The 23,713-nt window shown below is 44.3% G+C and overlaps 1 protein-coding gene across 1 annotated transcript in view; it reads left to right on the plus strand.

Annotated features, from left to right (window-relative positions):
* The window catches only part of RCN2 (reticulocalbin 2), a 150,512-nt gene that overhangs the window by 43,854 nt on the left and 82,945 nt on the right, over nucleotides 1-23,713 (plus strand). Inside the window, exons 4-5 of the mRNA XM_069240734.1 lie at nucleotides 8,414-8,610; nucleotides 9,860-9,973. Coding sequence (XP_069096835.1) covers nucleotides 8,414-8,610; nucleotides 9,860-9,973 — 311 coding nt within the window. The remainder of the gene's footprint in view (nucleotides 1-8,413; nucleotides 8,611-9,859; nucleotides 9,974-23,713) is intronic.

The raw sequence follows: 23,713 nt of genomic DNA on the forward strand, positions 1-23,713 counted from the left end.
TGACAAAAATCAGGCCGAACAAAAAAATTAGCAGCCTTCAACCGTCCGTTGCTTGTCTGGGTGGGCGGGTTCCAGAACTGCCTGTCTGAGCAGAAAGTTCCTGAAAAAGACCAAGATTGGCCTTGGTTTTTAGAACCTCTCCTCCTGAGCCTGCCGAGGATTCTGTCCAAGTGAGAACCTATGGGCTTGTTGAATCTTAATATCCCAATTCCAGTTAGGAAGGTCAGGTAAAGTCACTTTAAATTGCTCACCAATGTATTTTTTTGTGTCTGTTCCTTCTAGGCCTTCTGTGACACCCAGCATCCTGAGATTATTACATGTGGATCTATTTTCAAGCTATTCTAGCTTCCAGTTGGTGTCAGTCACATGAGTTTCTGTTGCGTCACACATTGTCTTTTGAACCATAACTTCACTCTGAAACCCGGCTACTCTGTTCTCCACTTCAGTCATCTTTTCTGAGAATTCGGTGCATGTTTTGATCAGTTTACGAATCGTCCCCTGTAATTTCCGACTTGGCAGTCTGGGCTCTACGACTGTCAGCCTGAGTCTCCTTGAAGTGTGCCATGATAGTTTGATATATTGCTTCCAGAGTGGCAGTATCAGGATGACCCAGTCCATCTTTTTTGCTACCTGCAGCATGTCCACTGAGCAGAGGCTAAGCTGTAAAATCCCACTTCAGGTCTTGCCCTGAACTAGGCGCTCCATTAGTCAATTGAGGTGACGACTTCTTCTTAACCATCAAATGAAGATCATTTAAGGCCTCATCGTACAACAGGGCATCAATTGCCTCGGCTGTGCTACTTTGGTTGCTAATAATACAAATTTGCAACATTCTTCTATGAGGTCCCTACATCCCCATCCCCCAGATCTTCCTCTTCCTCTTCAGACCACTCTGACTGATCAGCCATAAAGGAGTGCTCCCCTGCCTCAGGTTCCACTCGAACTCCACTTATAACATGGCTCTCCTTTTTATACACAGGGGATATAGGATTTTCCACAGAAATAGACACTGACACACAATCAGAGGAGTTCTCCCCCACCAACTACCTCATCCAGCCTCTTTCGTGCCCCTTCTGCCACCACTACCTTCTCCATAGTTACTGCCACCCCAGAACTAAGCATTTGGCCCCATCAGGTAGTGAACCATTCCTTTTGGCCTAACAGGCCAAGATTTGTCAGATAATCCATTTGGCCCTGCATCCGATTTGCCCACAAAAAGAGCAAGTTTGACATTATGTTTCAAGCCAGAACACAGTTATGTTGGTGATCTCTGTTGCATCTCTGCCAGAGCTGGCCTCATTCAAACAGGATCCTGCGGGAGAGGAATGCTGCGTTGACTGATCACTCTCGGGTGCACCAAGCCAAGGCAGGCTGCAGTCGAGCAGGTTTAAAATAAAAATAAAAAAAAGCTCACCATCGTTACTACAAGGCCCGCTCTTGCTCCTGTACCTGCTCCAGCAAGGCACCCGCTAACACCTATATCGCAACTGACCTCCTCCTTGCCTTCTTCATGGGGGCTGTGCTGCTTCTTTGTGTCCTGGTCTCACTTTTGAGACCGCCCTCCCTGCACTGAACCACCGCCGCAAGGCTTTGGAGCGCATGTTAGTTTGGGAGCCATCCAGGCTGTAGCAAGGGGCCGGCTTTCCCCACATTTCTACAACCCTGTTGTCCTGAACACACCGAGAGCAGCCTGCTGCACCAGCACCTTGGAGACTCTACCAACTTCTGCCAAAATCACCCGTCCTGCCAGGCTGCAGACAGTCCTCCCGATCGAGCCGCTTCCACATCTGCATTCACGACCGGCAATGGGAAGGATCGCCTGCCTTGTAAAAACTAGGGTGTCATTTTGACATTGCTACTCGGACGCAATCTTGCCATTTCCCATGTGCAGAAAATTGCATTATGTATTATACTTTGTGTTACATTTTATGGCATGAAGCTCAACAAACTTTTTTTTTTTTTTTTTAGATTTTCTGAAAGCGTTCTTCGTGAGGATTATAGGATATACTACAACTCTATTAGACAAAATTAGTTGTGTGCCAATTTTCAGGGAGACATCTTGGAAGTCAGGCCTTGACTTCCTATGTTCCAATAACCCGATAGGCCTCTTGGTGGGTCAGCCTCTTGGTGAAATAGTTCCTGCTCGTTGGTTCTGTATCTACAGTAACCTACCTCCCAACTGAGTTATTTGAGAGTTTCCTTAGTGTGATAATATTTTATTATTAACCATAATTTTGTGTTCAACACATTTTCAAAAAATGAACTGCTGAGGTTTAGAATCCAAATTCCTGGATGGAACAGAGCTAGTACCTTTCAAAACAACTATGTGTTTGTTCATTACAGGACACTGTTTGAAATCTTTCTAAAGAAAAGGTAAATGCTTATTGAATCCCTTGGCTGCTAAGCCTTTTCCCCTTAGAAAACTAAGCCCTTTTTGGCTATTTGGGTTAGTTTGCTCTTAGGCCTCAATAACATTTTCCATATAAGGTAGCCACAACAAAGTTGTGTCCAATAATCCTCCCCCCCCCAACCAACCTGGGAATTCTAAAGGTACCATCAGTTTGTAGATTCCTCTAGCAGTGACTGAGAAAGTAGTCAAAAAATTATCTAAATGTAGTTTTTTGGGGGGGAGACAGGAAAAGGTGCTCTGCAAAAGGCTGTGCTAAAGTCAACATCTTCCCAGCTTTCAGTCACATGCAGATCTGAATCCAAAAACAGTTTGTACCAGAGTTTTGGCCCATTGTCATAGTGGGTAATTTTTAAAAGCAATATATCATTACATCTCCTAGACCCTTATAGTCACAGGGATATAGATAGTTTCGAGGTACCCGTAGCTACCAATTGGGTTGCGTCTTCCAATGGCTGGTCATTCTGTCCAACTAAGCAGCAATTCATATGGTAAAATATAAAGATTAAAAAATGGCTATAAAGGGAACCTGTGTATTTCTGAAATATACCCCAGAAACGAAGTTTAGGAGCAGTGCTCATTTGTACATCTCTGAGTTTGTGTGTATCCATATTAGCAGGTGGTTCAGAGGAAATGTTTCAAAATGTTGTCTTTCTTGTACACTGGCTTACATTTAGAAGGCACAAATGCAAAAATATTCAGTTGGTAAGAACATATTTTCTACTATTCTGTCTCCCAGCAAGAATTGTGCCTCTCTTGTGTGGGTAGGGTAATGCCCTCAACCGAAAAGGGCCCAAAATGCAACCTGGACATCGCATTTTCCACTGAAAACAAACCCTTTTTTTAGCAGTGTGGGATGCTGTGGATTTTTGCCCTTTGCTTTGCCGGCACATATGGAAACCTAGCAAACCTGTACATTTTGGAAAACTAGATAAACTGGGAAATTCATTATGGCACAACCTGTATGGCTTTCACCAGGTTTTCTTACCCAGGAGCTCTTGCTAACTTCAAACTTTGACAAAAAAATGCATTTTCCTCACATTTCTGTGATGGAAGTTTCTAGAATCCTAGTGGAACCACAAATTTCCTTCCACCTAACATTCTGCCAAATCTTCAGATAAAAATGGTACATCCCTTGTGTGGGAAGACCTAGTGCCACTGACAGGAAAGGGCCCAAAATTCAATGTGGAGACATCCGCATTTCCTATCACTTAAATTATCTGATTTGGCAATGGGGATAGCTACGGTTTTTGGGCCAGAACTCAACAGCCACCCAGGGAAAGCTACCAAACCCAGACATTTCTGAATAATAGACACTCGGGGGAGGCCAGGGTGGTGTGCCTCACATTGATCCCACAAAGGTGTCTTACCCACAATGCCTTAGATACCTCAAACTTCACCCAAAAATAACATTTTCCTTTCATTTCTGTGATGTAAAGTTCTGGAATCATCAGGAATCCACAACATTCCACCGCCATGTAGTCCCTCAGTGTTCCCTTTTACGAGGATCCATGGACCTTAGTTTAGTTAGTTTAATCCATTCCTATCGTTGGCACTAGGCCCAGCCACACAAGTGGGGTAACATTTTTATCAGGACAAGTGAGGGATACTGTCAGCCTCCAGTCTATTCACACCACCAGCCAGATGGAAGCCACACACCACCAGCCAGACGCCAGACCACACACACTGCCATTCAAATGTTGGTCCACACACACTGCCAGCCAAACTCCAGATCCCCACACACTGACAGACAAATTCCATTCCCCACACACTGTAAGCCAGATGCCTTTAAGACATCACCAAGAGTTTCCACGTCACTTTCGTTTCTAAGACACTCTCTTAATACACAGTGCACAGACAGGAAAATACATCCAACTAAAAACACCACATTTCCAAATAGAATGAACCAACTACTGGTTGGAGATGAGGTGCCAAGTCTAATCGCATACACAACAGGTGTAACTAAGCACATCAAATTACTGCCAACTGGGTATCTAACAAAAATGGTATAGCAATGCAGACCACAGTCAGTCTCCTATTACTTTAATGGTTGCTCCCAATACTGGAGTTGTGTATGGTACAATTTAAAACATGTGGGCAAACCCAATGCAGGATTAAAAGGACACTTGGGCAGTACATATGACTTCGCTTTCGCACTCCTCTTCAACACAGACTCTACATCTCAGACAAGGGAAGTCTTTTTTTGGGTGGAATGTTTTAAGGAAAGTGGGAATCTTTCCTTCTAGCCACATCATCCTCCACTCTGATTCTAGGAACACTTGCCTGCCTGACTGCAACAAGGCTGGCTGTGACAGACTGCTGAAACTATACAAATGTCATCTTGAATGTAGAGAACAATCTTTGAAAACAACATATGCATTAAAGGATGCCAAGTGAACAGCTAACATCTTGTACCAGCTGAATGACTTTCAAGCAGAATTGTAAAGTGGCAACCTTTGATCTATGGTATCTATACCTCACATGTGCTTGTAATCTAAAATGCACACAAGTTTGCACCCTTCTGCTACCTGATCCCAAACAGACAGTGGTAAAGTGCTTTCATTGTGAATAGTTGGGAGCATATGACCATCTCTTCTGTCTGAAAAATTCAAAGCAAGAAGTTCATTACTACATAAAGTACTTCTCTGCCCCCTTTCAAGTGTTTTTTTTACACACAAGCTCTTTGGGGTAACGTTTACGATTAGAGTAGATTGTGCTACTTGCCACAGTGCCTACTTTGAATAATTCCCTAATTAATTGCACACGTGTAGAAATTGTCCACCCATAAATGGTGGCCTTAATTAAAAAGTCTTCCTGTTATTTCCCTCACAGTTTTTCACTGACTCCAAAAGTGGAAGAGCAACCAAGGGGGTCAAATGGAGAATCCATACCAGTGTACAAACTGAAATTATAGGCATATCTAATGGCACTCTCACACAGCATATACAGCTAAATACCATAATGTGCTCTCTTTCTGGGGATGTATTGCCAGAAAACCAAACTGCCCTTGAACAGGACCAGCGACTCATTCACAGATATCTCACTTCCTAGAACAATGATCTCTTAGAAGTTATCTAGTAAATGGTTAAGGACATGCTGAATCTTAAAGAGATGGTCACAATCAGGGTGATCTTGTGGCAATGCTGTAGCATTATGAAGGAAATGCAGCATCCCCAGCAGAAGCAAATACAGATTTCGACTCATGGATGCCAGATATATAGTTGTTGCCTAGGAGACCAATATATGGACTGTGATGGCTTCCTTATCAATCCCATCAGCAAAGTTAAAACCCAGAACTGCTTAATCTTGTGGAGATTTGTGGTAATCCACTGAGTAGCTATAGAGTGGGACTGAAGTACAGCACTTTTTGGTGTCAAAAACTGCTCTGCATACAAATTAGTCTGCTTAACAATATTGTTCAAAAATACATCATCATTAAACAGTTTGAAGAAATTGATAGGCAAAAAATTCTCTGAATTGATTATTCACCCTGCAACACCACCATTAAAGGCAGACAAAATAGGCTGCACCATGTTAGAGGCAACTTATGGTTCCGAACTTCCAATAGAAATCTTTCAGTCACTGGCGGCAATCTATCTTGGTCTTGCTGTGCTATTGGAATCTCATTGACCTCCTCTAAAAGAGGAGAACTAAAAGTGGAGAAAATTCACTGCCAGAATCATTAACTGGTTCCTCTGCTTCAGATGCGGAGTTGGGTTTAGAGCCAAGTTCAGAGGCAGATTCAAAAATCAAAGTTATAATCTGCTGGGAGGTGAGTCTGCAGGCAGCCCTAATGCTCACTAATGAAACTAACACATTAAACAAAACGGTGTCAAATTATAACTCAACAAACTGTGGCTGTATCAAAAGGTACATTTTGACATACAATGATCTGGAAAAAACTATCCGCTGCACCTACTTTGCACAGGCACAGCAAGCACCAAAGATATCCCACTACAAAGGAAAAAAACAATTAGACATCACAACACAGTTTAGAACTTGCACAGATACATATTATTATTATTATTTTGAAAGACAAAGAAACGAAAGTCAAATATGCTAAAATTATGACAATAAGAAAACATTCAAGCAGTGCAACCATACACATTTGAAGTAAACATTACAAAAAGATTTGCTTATCAAACGCATGCATCTGCACAAACTGCAGATCTGACAATGCCGAAACAGCAGGCAGGATTTGCTTCCAAAAGAAATTAAAGATTTGCACTACAATAAAAAGTAAAATCATAAATTGACACATACAGCTGATAAGAAATAAAACAGTTGTCATTACAAAATAGTGAAGTCTGCTGCGGGGGACAGATCGGAATCGAAGGACACTGATCTGCTCCCAAGGGGATCACAAAATCCTTGGTGTCTACTTGGTTTCCATTCAACGGGATAGTTGGGGAGTGGGACAGGCAGCTAAGTATATTAAACATACACTCCATGGTGTCCAGTGGCTTTCCACTCCCCCGGAGAGGCAGATCGGCTTAAAAAAGGCCAATCTGTCCATAGGATGGTGCGAGAAAATAAAACTAAAAAAATGCCCCAAAAGGCTTCCTCCCCCACCACAACCCCTATGGAGAGCAACCCTTGCCCAAGGGGCCCACTCCCTCAACAACAAAAAAATCACAAGTGGCCTATTTGTGGTATTCCTGCTGCTCGATCTACCTGCAACCTTGCAGCAGAAATACACTAAAGAGAGACACCGGTGGAAAGGAGAAACTTTCCTTACCCTTGTTGTCTCTTTGCCAACCTGGAACAAAAACTTACTTCAAGAAGTCATTCTTCCTGGACACCCTAGAAGCAAATGGCTACCAGCATGTCCACCTAGTCTCTTGATAACGTCCGCAAGCCATTGGCATGCTAACTTCATCAGATCACCACGGCGAGGGTCTTGAGTGGCAGCAGAATGAGTTGGCTACCACCCCCAGAGGGGGCATGTAGCTGAGGGGTCCCACAGGTGGAGCGCCAGCGCTTCTCCTGGGGTGGGTGTGGGGATGTGCTGGAGCCATCTAAAGCACTTGTGCTGTGTACGGCTCCAGCATATCCTTAGCACCCTAGAGTTCAAAGCTTCCAGTACATGGCTGTTTACTTTTGTGCCTTTCATAGAGTGTGGCACTTAGAATCAGTGGGCCAATTGGTGAAAGGTTGGTGCTCAGAGACTGGGTCCTTTTGACTTAAAAGGAGTCCCAAAAGTTGTATTGTTGACTTCACTTTGGGTAGTTGCTCCTTCAGCCTTCCTTCTTAGTCAGGTAGTCACCCCATTTCTGTTGACCTGTGTCCCAGAAGGACAGCATATGTACACACAGGGCTCATATACTATGGCTGCCATGTTGATGGCTATTGGATAGCAGGTGTTTGATTGACAGTGACTTCAACTTCTGTGTCCTTAGAATGCCACAGCATTAGCCAGCAAGCCATGCATCCTCCCTTGGTATAACTCAAGTGCATCACATTTCATGTCCAGCTCCTGCCAATCTGGTATGGTAATCCAGGGCATCCATCCGGGTCTCCATTGCCTGAATACCAGATGGACTTCTAGAACCCCCCCCAGTCTGCTCCACCTCTGGTGCAAGGACGGAGTGTTGCTCCATCCTCAAGTGTGCATGACTCCACAAAATGACTGGCACCCCATCCGAACCATGCAACCTTCCCAGTAACCCCTTGAAACTCCTGCAATACCTGTGCTGTGACACAGAGAGATGTTTAACTGTTTCTTCTTATAAAATCTCTCACGTGTAAAAAACAAAAAAAGCAGGGGAGAGATGATTGGTAATTTGTTTTAAATGTGGTTAAGCAGTTTCTGAGGTTTAGTATTTTTTGGTGTGCCACCGATTCCTGATTCAACCCTATTATATGAGACATTTTTTGCCAAATTAAGTTGAACCAACTGCACTAGATTATGAAACATTTTCCATTTGTATGAAAAAATTTTGATCATTGAAATGTTTATGTTAAAGACTCGAAAACTGATTGTGAGATGCCTAACACACTTTTCAGCGGAAATCAGTTACTGGATCCAAAAGTCTTTCAAGCATTATAAAGATGAAGATGCAAAACAGCAGTTTATCGAATATAATCGAGATGGTGATGGAGTGGTGACTTGGGAAGAGTACAATATTCAAATGTATGATCGCTTTATAGACTTTGATGAAAACATAGCACTGGATGATTACGAAGAAGAATCATTTAGACAGGTAAGGATAAATATATTGGAAATGTTAGTGTACACTGTAGTGTCCACATGGTTTGGAACCTTCTTGCCTACAAAGAGGTTGCTCCTAGATATTCTTCCTCTACAATTTTAAATTGTGCTGCCCTTGAAGTCAATGAAGCTCAACAGCTTTGTCATTAATCCCTAATTTTTCAAAGGATTTAAAAGTTTGTTTTGATTTCCAGTGCTATCATTGTATTACCCATCCCTTTTGTTGTGATTTACTGAACTCCTAGTCAGTGCCGAAAATAATGAAAGCTTGCATACTTATGTGCTCTCCATTATTATTTTGTTATCCCTCAGATTCCTAGCCTATTCAGTGTCATGACAATTCTTGGGATTTGGGAACCATGAGTTTCTCTATAAATGAATCTTTGCAGAGGCAGGCTTTTTTTTTTTGCATGGGAAATGTTTTAAATTGATGTTAGTTTCTAACGGGCCGTAGTACCCTTATTTTGAAAGAAATACTGTATAAGTGGTATACCAGAATTTCATTTTACCGTGTGGTAATGTCCTGGTTGAAAGTGATGCTAGAGATTGGTCAGTCAGGATTGAAAATTGGCTAAGAAGATTGCTGTGCAACCTGTTCCACTGAGCATCGGTGAATGGGTGTGATGTGCCCTTTTCACCCCCATTGGGAGAGGGGCATCATAGGCACTCTCTGCACGGAAGGGTGACCTTGCCTGAGACTCCCTTGCCTCACTATGTTGAAGGTCCTGTGCACACTACCTAGATCTGAACCTGCAAAGTGCACCCTTCGACTGCACCTGTTCAGGTTTATGGCTCACAAAGGAACAGGAATGGCCTAATATGCCTGAAATAATCCTCTAAATGTGGCCCCACCTACTCAGTAGTGATATCTGTAATAGTCCCTGCTAATCTTATTTGTCCAGAGGTAACCCGGCCTAGCCCCAGTAGAAGTTTGCCCATCTGGTGGGGACAGGATAGAGGAAGATGGAGAGCAAGAAACAGAGAAATCTCATTAGCATGTGAATAGATCTGGTCAAAGTTCACAAGAGGTGGTTTAATATCGCACATTTGGTACCTTCGACTTCTCCTGGAGGGTAATTTAGCCAACATGTAAAAGAGCTACTAAATACTATAAAAAAAAAAAAAGTGAAATAAATGCAACAGTAGCCACCCCGACTCTGACTCTTTAGTTCTTTAAATTCCTTTTAATGTTCACTTTATTTGGAAATTAATAGACTTTAAAAACAATGTTTTCTTTAAAGATTCACTTGAAGGACAAGAAGCGTTTTGAACATGCTGATAGAGATGGGGTGCCTGGGCTGAATGTAACGGAATTCACAGATTTTGAACACCCTGAAGAGACTGAGCACATGACGGTAAGGTTTGTTCCTTCTTCAGACCTGCACGTTGCTTGCGCTGTCTCTGTGGGAATAACTATTCTCACATTCAGTTCTGGATGACATGAAGGTATAATAGATATTCTTTTATTTACATTTTATAATTTAAATTATATATTTCCAAAAGGCCCTGCATCATTTGTACAGATGATGAAATTGCTTTCTGAGGTTGAATTGTGAAAGTGTGTCATGTTGTGCAAAAATATCAAAGATCTTAGATTTTCTTTAGCACTTTTCACTGTTGTATAACAGATACTATTTTATTTCAGTTCTGATGGCAGGAGATGTATGCAGAACAATGGAATTTGTGATTGTGAATCATTATCAATCTTAATTTTCCATAAAATAAATTGCATTTTAAAAGTAATTAATTCATTTAAGAATGGTATATGCCAAATATCTAATCGCTATGTATGTATTTTTAATTAACTTTCTACCCCTGAAATTCATAGAAAATGAAGATGGTTATGTCTTTTCAAAAGTCCAGAGATAACACAATGCTTCTGTTAACCCTTTGGCTGCTAATCCCCCCCCCCCCCCCATGCTAAGCCTTTTTTTAGGCTATTTGGGAAAGTTTGCGCTCAGGCCCCTGTAACATTTTGTCCACATAAGCTACCTACACCATATTTCAATGTTTTTTCCAACATCCTCGTGCTTCTAAAGGTACCCAGAGTTTGTGGATTCATCCAGCGATGACTGAGAAATTAGCCTAAATTTAGCTTTTTGGGGCGGGGGGGGATGGGAGTGCTGCAGAAAAAAGGGCCTGTTTTTTTCTCTGAAAATGCCATCAACAAAGGGTTTGTGGTGCTAAAATCACCTTCTTCCCAGCTTTTAGGTACATGCAGACTTGAGTCAGAAACCCATTTTTTTTTTTTTTTCTCAACACAGTTTTGCGATTTTACTGGGGCACAGCCCATTTTTCTGATTTTTGTGCTGTCAACCTCCTTCCAGTTAATGGTAGAAATGGGAGTGAACCCAAAGGTGGATCCCGAACTCTATACATTTCTGAATTCAGCAAGGGGTCATTTATGTAAATCCTTCAAGGTTTTCCTATAGAAAAATATTGAAATTGATTTGGAAAAAAAAACAGCCATATGAGTCTATGATTTCATCTGTAACAACTTTTAATTATGGCAGATTTTTTAAAACAATATAACGTTTAGTCCGCTGGACCCTTCTGCTGCGGAGGTATATAGGGCTTGAGGGTTCACCAAGTACTGTATGTTCCCAGAACCAATAACTGAGCCGCAAATTGCAATGATTATCATTGTGTGCCAGTTATACAGTAATTCATTTGGTAAAATATAAAGAGTGAAAAATAGTTATAAAGAAAACATATGTGTTTTCGAAATGGGCACAACATATAGAGTTAAGAAGCAATGGTTATTTACACATTTCTGAATTTGGGGATACCCATACCAACATGTGAATTAGAGGGCATTTCTCAAAAGGACTTCTTTCTTACACACTGTTTTACATTTGGAAGGCACAAATGCAGAGAAAGACAATTGGTAATAATGCTTGTTCTACTATTCCGTATTTCCCCAAGTCTCCACATACAAATGGTACCTCACTTGAGTGGGTAGGCATAGTGCCTGTGACAGGAAATGGGCCAAAACGCGACATTGACACATAACAATATTCCACCCAAAACCGGGCCCAAGCTCAGCCGATACCTAGGGAAATCTCGCAAGTCTGTACATTTTTTTAAACTAGACACCCAGAGGAATCCAGGAGCGGGTGACTCGCGTGGCTCTCATCAGATTCTGGTAATCAAAGCAGGTTTAAAATGGCAGGTTTTTTTTTTTAATGAGTTTTTAGGCTAACTCTGCTTTGGGCACCCACACAAGTGGGATAGAGTTTTTATTTGTTCAGATGGGCCAATGCTGGGTGGTAGGAATTTTGTGGGTTCCAGAGGTTTCCATCATAGAAATGTAGGGAAAATGCATGAGTTCAGGCAAAGTTGGAGGTTTGTAGGGCATTGTGGGTAAGAAAATGGTGTGGGGTGCCTGTGAAGCACACCACCCTGGACTCCCCCAGATGCTTATCTTTCATAAGTGTCTGAGTCTGGTAGATATTTCCACTTGGCAGCGTACCCAAGTCCAGAAAGTGAAATCGCTCTCTGTTGCAAGTGGGGTGATATTGGGACTTAGCCGAGATCTCCTGGTTCAAATGCAAAGTCAACACTTAAAGGAGTCAAATGTCCTCTTTCTTGCCATTGGGAAGAGCTGTTCTAGTCCGCAGAGGTGGCAGAAAGACTGTCGCCCTCTTCAGTTGGGGTGGGGCCATAACTATGCCCATGGTGGTGGGCAGCCCTCACCCCCCCCTATTTGTTTTATTTTCCCCTGGAGTCTACCGGGATATCTCTGATCTGGGGTAATTGCCCCCATCTGACGCACAGGGGGACAGAAATACTGTGTCCCCATTTATTTGGGGTGGGGGAACGGCTATGTCCATGATGGGCAGCCCCTAACCCTCTTTTATTTATATAAAAAATAATCCTGGTGACTAGTGGGCTTTCTGCCTCCCCTGGGGGTGGGGGGCAGATTGGGGGTAATAAGCCCCATCCGGCCCCAGGAGGGCATAAAGACTGTTCCTATATTTGGGGGGTGAGTGGGGGCATTGCCTTGCCCATTCTGGGTCCCCCCCACTCTTTCCTAAATTAAAAAAAAAGTCCCTGATGGGTAGTGGGTTTTCTGGGCTATTGTATCATTTAAAAGAATTGAGGGGGTAGCAAAAGCGCCTGCCAAAGAGGCCGCTCCCCCCTCTGTGGTGGCTTAGTGGAGTGCAGCCCTGCTTGGACATCGCCCTTCTGAGCAGAGATCCACTAGGAAAAGGTACTTTAGGAAAGGGGAGATTCTTTTGTTTCCAAAGGTACCTCTCCTGTTGAAATCGGTGATCAGGGGGTTGAGATTTGCCTCTGAGCACAAAAGAAAATGAAAGCAAATGAGCCAATCATCTCATTTTACTTTCATTTTCTCTGTAATGACGTCAGCAAGCACAGTGCGCAGATCGTCCTTTCTTTGTGGGGATATTTTTAGCCTTGGTTGCTGGGAAAGCCCTTCCCCACCAAGCAAAAAATATCCAAAAGAAATTCCTCTGGTGCCGCCCAAGAGGGATTTTCTGTACCAGGGGTCCAAAGCCCCAAATGTTTAAGAAGAATGTTTTTATTTACCAAAGCGGCACTATGTAGTCTTCCACCATATCTCATCAACTGTGTTTTCTTGTTTGTAACTTTCAGTTCTTTGATATTGTCACATAGGGTCTGATTTATAGTGCAGAGTATGGTTCGTACTCCGTCAGGGTGATAAAGTGAAATACTGTGTCGCTTTGATGAAGTACCTGCCCTCTGCATTTAGAGATGTCTAAATCCTTCACAGCTTCTGCCAAAGTGTTAAAAGCTTTATGGGTGGTACTATCAAATTGACTGATGTCTAACATGTGTTTTCAAAACTAATCACCACCACCACCATGGGAGTTGTCTCACTGGCCCTTAACTCCGGTTTTACCCAGCAGTGATGGACAGTGAAAAGTGGTAATTGAACAACATCCTATAACTTGGGCAAGTGGTAACATCGCCAAAACTCCGACAACTCCTACTCTGTCTGGGCCATCTGAACTCTATCTCTGTGATAAAACCTGAGTAGACTCTGTAGTGGAGATACTAAGGGTTCACCCGCCTATAAATCAGATGGCAGGCCGAGCGTTTGGCAGAGAGTCCTCCATCGCTGTTGCAACAGAGTACCCTCTCTGGCAAACACTAAATAAGTCCTATAGTTTTCCCCCACCAAGACTTTAAGCCTTCAAGACTCAACACCCCTGTACAATAACAATTAAATAATCAAATGACATCCTCAACATAACCTCAAACACAACTTTCAAAAAGTATGCTAAGAACAGGTGAGACTAATGAAGGCAGTTGGAGTGGATTTTCTGGAGTATAGGAGTGCTCTAGTACAAGTCCTAAAAATGTGGTTAGTTTGTATTGATTTCCTCTTTCCAAGCTGTTTCCTCCAAACTGTTGGTATGATATCCAAGAGTCTAAGTACTTCTTTTAACAGGAGCAAACGATCTGCGCTGTCAGAATGGCTCATTTATACGGTTTTCTGTGTAACTGCTGTTTTTTGTGTTTCCAGTACCGGTTCCCTGAGTGTGCATGGAATTGGATCGGTTGGAGGGCTCTACTGATCAGAATTGGCATTTTAGAATCAGCTGTAGCTCTAATGCTTTCCTGGATATATATTATAGGCGAAGATCTCCCAAGCATTAGGAGTGGGGCGAATTAAATGTGTGGGAAGGCATTATAGTGTATCTGAGGTTTTGTTTTCTCAATGTTTGAAAGTGTGGATGTTAAACTATAATTTCACTTTGGAGAGTGAGATAGGTTTGTTGCTGGTGGAAGTCTAAGATACCATTTTGAGGTTTAACTAGGCTGGGCTGCTCTGACCTGCAGAGCTGTCCATTGCTAGTTGTCTTGACTGTGGGAAGGACCAGAGAATAATAGTGAGAGAATGAAGGTGCAATAGTTAATCTTTAGTGTCTAAACATGATCCCTGGATGGCTCAGGCCCCAAACACCCATCAGAAAAGCTAACATTTGCAGAGCTGCTCCCTAGAGACAGCATGAAACATAAGATGGCTTGTCACTTGTAATAAGTGGGAAATGTGGATCAAACACCACAGAGCTTAAACACCCTGAAAAATCCAGGGCTCTGGGACTTGCTAAGGTCACATAGGCAGGTGTTGGGGCACTATGGGGCTATGGCTAATCACTCCCTGATTTAGTTCATTCAGCATAAGAACCTTCCCACATGTGTGTATCTATCTGTCCTGCACAGCGGCTGTGGATGGTACTGTCCATATTGCAGATGGGATGCACATTGGAGTTTGTAGTATTTTGACCAGACTTTTGTCCATTCAGTGTCCTCTGCCTGGAGGTCGCAGCGGTGTGGAATTCCTACTGCACGACGTACAGGACATATTGTTTGGGGTCATGGACAACAAGTTTTCATGGTTATTTTGTCCTTGGGACAGGCCCATCCCCCAGCTCCAAAAACCCCTGGGCTGCTAGTTTTACAGTGTCAGGGAATGGCACTGTCTGCAGTTTAAAGAGTTTTTGTGTCCAAGTATAAATGTTGTTCCAACTTGTCTTTATGGTTCATATTTTATTATTAGGGTGAGCGCTAAAAGAAATGTTGTAAGCTCAGACTTCACTACCAACAGAGGTTCCAGTGTAAAACTGTGTACACACGTTTACAAAGTTTACCTCTATGAGGCTACATATAATGGCTCTCTGTGAAGATGCCATTAGTTAGACACTTGAAAGCAAGATTGATGGTTCTTTGCTTCCAAAATAAAATGTTTACAAAAAAATACAACCTGGGGAAAACCTGAGGAAATAAGCATTTTTCTAAACAAACTCCTGTCTCCTAATACTATTTATAATGGAATATCCTTTTCAACAAGATTAGGTGAAACATGAAAATAAAAAAGCATTGGCAAAGCCAGTAAGTCTGATCTTGGTGGTCAACCTTTTGGTTTTGTCAATGCAAGTCTTGTTTTGACCTATTTTTGTAAAACTTTATTGTTATAGTAGCTGTTGAGTCCTTACAATTATAACAAACATTGTCAAAAGCAAAAATATTTTTTAGTCTCAAAAAGCCCTGAACAAAACTACTTTGTGTGCTGATATGCTCCTTGTGAAAGAGTAGAATGCTGTCACTCACAGTGAAGCCAGCCGACAGATAGATAGAGGGACAAAATTAAATAAAAACAAAAGGTCTTGGTTAAAACCAGACCTAATTAGGGACCCAGTTCTTAAAGACCGTCACAAAAGTGCACCTATGGTATATGTCTTTGAATTAGCGCAGATTGACAGCTTTCATTAATTCATAAGAATTTACAGAAGTAGGCCAGTAAACCATGCTTCTAGAAAATATTTGGGATCTGGGTTTTGGTATGAGCAAATATGCATACATTGGATTACTTGTGCGTAAATCTATTGTGCATTTACAAGTTCACTTTCCCTCCAACCATTTCCCCCACTAACCCTGAAAGAGGTTTTACTTCTGCCCTTTTCAGGAGTAAGTTTCCAACCTTTCTCAGTATGGGAAAAGATTAGTGAAGAACTAGTGAAAACCCCTATAACATGCAAGTTTGTAGGTTTGTACAGACTCAAAAGGGCATTCCAACCCTAGAGCTAGTGCTTACCACTCCTTCCAGTCCCAGTATGTAGATCTGCAGAAAGGTGGAAAAAAAGGGGCGTATTTATAAAAGAGTTGTCACCCCTGTACCTTTTCAAATCTATCCTGCATCGTAAAGCACTGCCTGTAACCCTTGTAGGCCCCACTCGCTTCAAAATGTGACATGTCAACTGACTGGGTGACAGCGACAACATATGCTCTGATGCACATAAAAATTAATTTGCCTTTTTCCGCAAAGCCCAGTGACAGAATCTAAATAACTTGCCTTATGCCAGTGTCTGATAGTTCGTTTTCTGGCTTCACATAATATCATAATGTTATTCTCTGATGGACTGAGATAACCATAGGCTAGTGCCTCAAGTGTTGAAGATCAGTTACTGAGGGCCACTCATAAGGCTTTACTACCCCTGCAGAGATCAGCAGCATTTGAAGAATGTCTGTAAGGAAATGCCTCCTTGGCATGGTTACCACCTGACTTTTTGCCTTTGCTGATGCCAAGTTATGATTTGAAAGTGTGCTGAGGCCTGCTAACCAGGCCCCAGCACCAGTGTTCTTTCCCTAACCTGTACCTTTGTTTCCACAATTGGCACACCCTGGCATCCAGGTAAGTCCCTTGTAACTGGTACCCCTGGTACCAAGGGCCCTGATGCCAGGGAAGGTCTCTAAGGGCTGCAGCATGTCTTATGCCACCCTGGGGACCCCTCACTCAGCACAGACACACTGCTTGCCAGCTTGTGTGTGCTAGTGGGAATAAAAAGACTAAGTCGACATGGCACTCCCCTCAGGGTGCCATGCCAACCTCACACTGCCTATAGGTAAAGATAAGTCACCCCTCTAGCAGGCCTTACAGCCCTAATGCAGGGTGCACTATACCATAGGTGAGGGCATAATTGCATGAGCACTATGCCCCTACAGTGTCTAAGCAAAACCATAGACATTGTAAGTGCAGGGTAGCCATAAGAGTATATGGTCTGGGAGTCTGTCATGCACGAACTCCCCAGCACCCTAATGGCTACACTGAAAACTGTGAAGTTTGGTATCAAACGTCTCAGCACAATAAATGCACCCTGATGCCAGTGTACATTTTATTGTAACATACACCCCAGAGGGTGCCCCCTGAAACCTTAACCGACTACCAGTGTGGGCTGACTAATTTTAGCAGCCTGCCACACACCAGACATGTTGCTGGCCACATGGGGAGAGTGCCTTTGTCACTCTGTGGCTAGTAACAAAGCCTGTACTGGGTGGAAGTGCTTCTCACCTCCCCCTGCAGGAACTGTAACACCTGGCGGTGAGCCTCAAAGGCTCACCCCCTTTGTTACAGCACCCCAGGGCACTCCAGCTAGTGGAGTTGCCCGCCCCCTCCGGCCACGGCCCCACTTTTGGCGGCAAGGCCGGAGGAGATAATGAGAAAAGAAGGAGGAGTCACTGGCCAGTCAGGACAGCCCCTAAGGTGTCCTGAGCTGAGGTGACTCTGACTTTTAGAAATACTCCATCTTGCAGATGGAGGATTCCCCCAATAGGATTAGGGATGTGCCCCCCTCCCCTCAGGGAGGAGGCACAAAGAGGGTGTAGCCACCCTCAGGGCTAGTAGCCATTGGCTACTGACCCCCCAGACCTAAACACACCCCTAAATCGAGTATTTAGGGGCTCACAGAACACAGCAAGAGAGATTTCTGCAACCTAAGAAGAAGAAGGACTGCTGAGCTGAAAACCTGCAGAGAAGACGGAGACACCAACTGCTTTGGCCCCAGCTCTACCGGCCTGTCTCCCCACTTCTAAAGACACTGCTCCAGCGACGTGTTCCACAGGGTCCAGCGACCTCTGAAGCCTCAGAGGACTACCCTGAATCTTGCAGGACAAAGAACTCCCGAGGACAGCGGCTCTGTTTCACAAAGACTGCAACTTTGCAACAAAGAAGCAACTTTGAAACAACACACGTTTCCTGCCGGAAGCGTGAGACTTTGCACTCTGCACCCGACGCCCCCGGCTCGACTTGTGGAGAACAAACACCACAGGGAGGATTACCCGGCGACTACGAGACCGTGAGTAGCCAGAGTTGATCCCCCTGAGCCCCCACAGCGACGCCTGCAGAGGGAATCCAGAGGCCCCCCCCCTTGACCGCGTCTACCTGCTTCAAAGACCCGACGCCTGGTAAAGACACTGCACCCGCAGCCCCCAGGACCTGAAGGATCCGACCTCCAGTGCAGGAGCGACCCCCAGGTGGCCCTCTCCCTTGCCCAGGTGGTGGCTACCCCGAGGAGCCCCCCTTGCCTGCCTGCATCGCTGAAGAGACCCCTTGGTCTCACATTGGATTACATTGCGAACCCGACGCCTGTTTGCACACTGCACCCGGCCGCCCCCGTGCCGCTGAGGGTGTACTTTTTGTGCTGACTTGTTTCCCCCCCGGTGCCCTACAAAACCCCCCTGGTCTGCCCTCCGATGACGCGGGTACTTACCTGCTGGCAGACTGGAACCGGGGCACCCCCTTCTCCATTGAAGCCTATGCGTTTTGGGCACCACTTTGACCTCTGCACCTGACCGGCCCTGAGCTGCTGGTGTGGTAACTTTGGTGTTGCCCTGAACCCCCAACGGTGGGCTACCTTGGACCCAACTTTGAACCCCGTAGGTGGTTTACTTACCTGAAAAACTAACAAACACTTACCTCCCCCAGGAACTGTTGAAAATTGCACTGTCTAGTTTTAAAACAGCTATATGTCATTTGTGTGAAAACTGTATATGCTATTTTGCTAATTCAAAGTTCCTAAATTTCCTAAGTGAAATACCTTTCATTTAAAGTATTGTTTGTAAATCTTGAACCTGTGGTTCTTAAAATAAACTAAGAAAATATATTTTTCTATACAAAAACCTATTGGCCTGGAATTGTCTGAGTGTGTGTTCCTCATTTATTGCCTGCGTGTGTACAACAAATGCTTAACACTACCCTCTGATAAGTCTACTGCTTGACCACACTACCACAAAATAGAGCATTGGAATTATCTCTTTTTGCCACTATTTTACCTCTAAGGGGAACCCCTGGACTCTGTGCATGCTATTTCTTACTTTGAAATAGTACATACAGAGCCAACTTCCTACATTGGTGGATCAGCGGTGGGGTACAAGACTTTGCATTTGCTGGACTACTCAGACAATACCTGATCACACAACTAAATCCCTAAAACTGTCATTAGAAACTGATTTTAGAAATTTTAGCTATTTTACTAAATTTTTAAAAGTCCTGCTAGGGCCTTGTGTTAGTCCCTGTTAGCATTTCTTTTAGAGTTTAAAAGTTTTGTAAGTTTGAATTAAGTTCTAGAGATAGTTTTAGATTCTTAAAAAGTATTCCAACTTTTAGAAACATAATGTCTAATGCAGAAGAGAATGTGATGGAACTCGAAGTCACCCCTTACCTGAATTTTAGGATGTCAGAGTTAAGGTCTCTCTGCAAAATAAAAAAAGATTAGAACTGGTTCAAACCCTACCAAAGTGCAGCTCCAGGAGCTTTTGGCAGAGTTTGCCAAGAACAACCCCTCTGAGGATGAGGAGAGGGGGAAGCTAGTGATGTGGAGGAAGTCTCCCCTCCAGTCCTAGTTAGGGAGGCCAGGGCTCCTCAAACCCTGACTCCAAATGTGATAGTCAGAGATGCTGCTTCTCTCACAGGAGAGTCCAGCACCTCTGGAATCACTGAGGATAGCCTCAGTGAAGATGACCTACTGTTAGCCAGGATGGTCAAAAGATTGGGTTTAGAGAGACAGCTCCTAGCCATAGAAAGGGAAAGACAAGAGATGGGTTTTGGTCCCATCCATGGTGGCAGCAACATAAATCGGGTCAGAGATTCTCTTGACATGTTGAAAATCCCAAAAGGGATTGTAACTAAATATGAAGATGGTGTTGACATCACCAAATGGTTCACAGCTTTTGAGAGGGCTTGTGCAACCAGAAAAGTAAACAGATCTCACTGGGGTGCTCTCCTTTGGGAAATGTTCACTGGAAAGTGTAGGGATAGACTCCTCACACTGTCTGGAAAAGATGCAGAATCCTATAACCTCATGAAGGCTACCCTGATTGAGGGCTTTGGATTCTCCACTGAGGAGTATAGTATTCGGTTCAGGGGAGCTCAAAAATCCTCGAGCCAGACCTGGGTTGATTTTGTTGACTACTCAGTGAAAACACTGGATGGTTGGATTCAAGGCAGTGGTGTAAATGATTATGATGGGCTGTACAATTTATTTGTGAAAGAACACCTGCTAAGTAATTGTTTCATTGATAAACTGCATCAGCATCTGGTAGACCTAGGACCAATTTCTCCCCAAGAATTGGGAAAGCAGGCGGACCATTGGGTCAAGACTGGGGTGACCAAGACTTCCACAGGGGGTGACCAAAAGAAAGGGGTCACAAAGACTCCCCAGGGGAAGAGTGTTGAGACATCCAAAGGGAAAAATAGTAAAGAGTCTTCTATAGGGCCCCAAAAACCTGCTCAGGAGGAAGGGCCCAGAGCCTCTTCACAATCCAATTTTGGGTACAAGGGTAAAAACTTTGATCCCAAAAAGGCCTGGTGTCGTAGCTGTAATCCGCCAGGACACCAAACTGGAGACAAGGCCTGTCCCAAGAAAGGTTCCACTTCTAATGCTACTCCAGCTAACACTGGAATGGCCAGCCTCCAAGTGGGATCAACAGTGTGCCCAGAGCAAATCAGGGTTCACACTGAAGCTACATTAGTCTCTGAGGGTGGGGTGGATTTAGCCACACTGGCTGCCTGGCCCCCTAACATGCAAAAATACAGACAGCAGCTCTTAATTAATGGGACAAGTGTAGAAGGCTGAGGGATACAGGTGCCAGTGTCACCATGGTGACAGAGAAACTGGTTTCCCCTGGTCAATACCTGGCTGGACAAACTTATCCAGTCACCAACGCTGACAATCAGACTAAAGTACATCCCATGGCTATGGTAACTTTAGAGTGGGGGGGGTCAATGGCCTGAAACATGTGGTGGTCTCCTCAAATATCCCTGTAGACTGTTTGCTTGGAAATGATCTGGAGTCCTCAGCATGGGCTGAGGTAGAACTAAAAACCCATGCAGCCATGCTGGGTATCCCTGAACTGGTGTGTGTCAAGACAAGGGCACAGTGCAAGGCTCAGGGTGAAAAAGTGGTGTTGGAGCCTGGAAAAAGGGCCCAACCCTCCAAGAGAAAAGGAAAGAAAACTGGGGAACCAGTTTCCACACAACAAGAAAAAGAGAACCTCTCTTCTCAGGAAGAAGTTCTGCCCTCTGAGGGAACTGAGCCCCTGGAGTTAGAACCTTATCAGGTTGAGCTCCTAGGCCCATGGGGACCCTCAAGGGAACAGTTGTGTAAGGGGCAAGAAACCTGTCCCTCTCTTGAAGGCCTTAGGCAGCAAGCTGCTGAAGAGTCCAATGGAAAAATAACAGGAACACATAGGGTCTATTGGGAAGATGGACTCCTTTACACTGAGGCAAGAGATCCCAAACCTGGTGCCACTAGGAGAGTGGTAGTGCCTCAGGAGTTTAGGGAGTTCATTCTGACCTTAGCTCATGATATTCCTCTTGCTGGGCATTTGGGACAGGCCAAGACGTGGAAGAGATTAGTCAACCACTTCTATTGGCCCAACATGTCCCAGAAGGTCAAGGAGTTTTTTGTCTCCTGTGCCACCTGTCAAGCCAGTGGTAAGACAGGTGGGCACCCAAAGGCCCCCCTCATTCCACTTCCAGTGGTGGGGGTCCCCTTTGAAAGAGTGGGTGTGGACATAGTGGGTCCACTTGAACCTCCCACAGCCTCAGGGAACCAATACATACTAGTAGTAGTGGATCATGCTACTAGATACCCTGAAGCAATTCCCCTTAGGTCGACTACTGCCCCTGCAGTAGCCAAAGCACTCATCGGTATTTTTACCAGAGTGGGATTTCCTAAGGATGTGGTGTCTGACAGAGGTACCAACTTTATGTCAGCATACCTGAAACACATGTGGAATGAGTGTGGGGTGACTTACAAATTCACCACACCATACCATCCACAAACCAATGGTCTTGTAGAAAGGTTTAACAAGACATTGAAAGGCATGATCATGGGGCTCCCTGAAAAACTCAAAAGGAGATGGGATGTCCTCTTGCCATGCCTGCTTTTCGCCTACAGAGAGGTGCCTCAGAAGGGAGTAGGGTTTTCCCCCTTTGAACTTCTGTTTGGCCATCCTGTAAGGGGACAACTAGCTCTTGTAAAAGAAGGCTGGGAGAGACCTCTTCATGAGCCTAAACAAGATATAGTGGACTATGTACTAGGCCTACGTTCAAGGATGGCAGAGTATATGGAAAAGGCAAGCAAAAACCTTGAGGCCAGCCAACAACTCCAGAAGTTTTGGTATGACAAAAAGGCTGCTATGGTTGAGTTTCAGCCAGGGCAGAAAGCCTGGGTTCTGGAGCCTGTGGCTCCCAGAGGCACTTCAGGACAGATGGAGTGGCCCTTACCCAGTGCTAGAGAAGAAGATTCAGGTCACCTACCTGGTAGACCTAGGCACTAGCAGGACCCCCAAAAGGGTGATCCATGTGAACCGCCTCAAACTCTTCCATGACAGGGCAGATGTGAATCTGTTGATTGTAACAGATGAGGACCAGGAAGCTGAGAGTGAACCTCTCCCTGATCTCCTCTCCACAGACCCAAAAGATGGCTCAGTTGATGGAGTGATCTATTCAGACACCCTCTCTGGCCAACAGCAATCTGACTGTAGGAAGGTCCTGCAACAGTTTGCTGAGCTCTTTTCCCTAACCCCTGGGTCAGACACACCTGTGTACCCATGATGTGGACACAGGAGACAGCATGCCTATCAAAAACTAAATTTTCAGACAGTCTGACCAACTTAAGGAAGGCATCAAAGTGGAAGTCCACAAGATACTGGAATTGGGAGTCATTGAGCACTCGGACAGCCCCTGGGCTAGCCCAGTGGTCTTAGTCCCCAAACCTCACACCAAAGATGGAAAGAGAGAGATGAGGTTTTGTGTGGACTACAGAGGACTTAGGGCCATATGTACGAACACATTTTCCCATTGACACAGAATGGGAAAAATCCTTTGCTACATCTGGCCCTTAATTCTGTCACCAAGACAGATGCCCATCCCATTCCAAGGGCAGATGAATTGATAGACAAACTAGGTGCTGCCAAATACTTAAGTACCTTTGACTTGACAGCAGGGTACTGGCAATTCAAAATGGCACCAGGAGCAAAAGAAAAGACAGCATTCTCCACACCTGATGGGCATTATCAGTTTACTGTTATGCCCGTTGGTTTAAAGAATGCCCCTGCCACCTTCCAAAGGTTGGTGAATCAAGTCCTTGCTGGCTTGGAGTCCTTTAGTGCAGCTTATCTTGACGATATTGCTGTCTTTAGCTCCAGCTGGCAGGATCACCTGGTCCACCTGAAGAAGGTTTTGAAGGCCCTGCAATCATCAGGCCTCTCTATCAAGGCATCCAAATGCCAGATAGGGCAGGGAACTGTGGTGTACTTGGGAC

The sequence above is a fragment of the Pleurodeles waltl genome, chromosome 6, assembly GCF_031143425.1.
Source record: "Pleurodeles waltl isolate 20211129_DDA chromosome 6, aPleWal1.hap1.20221129, whole genome shotgun sequence".
Taxonomy (NCBI): domain Eukaryota; kingdom Metazoa; phylum Chordata; class Amphibia; order Caudata; family Salamandridae; genus Pleurodeles; species Pleurodeles waltl.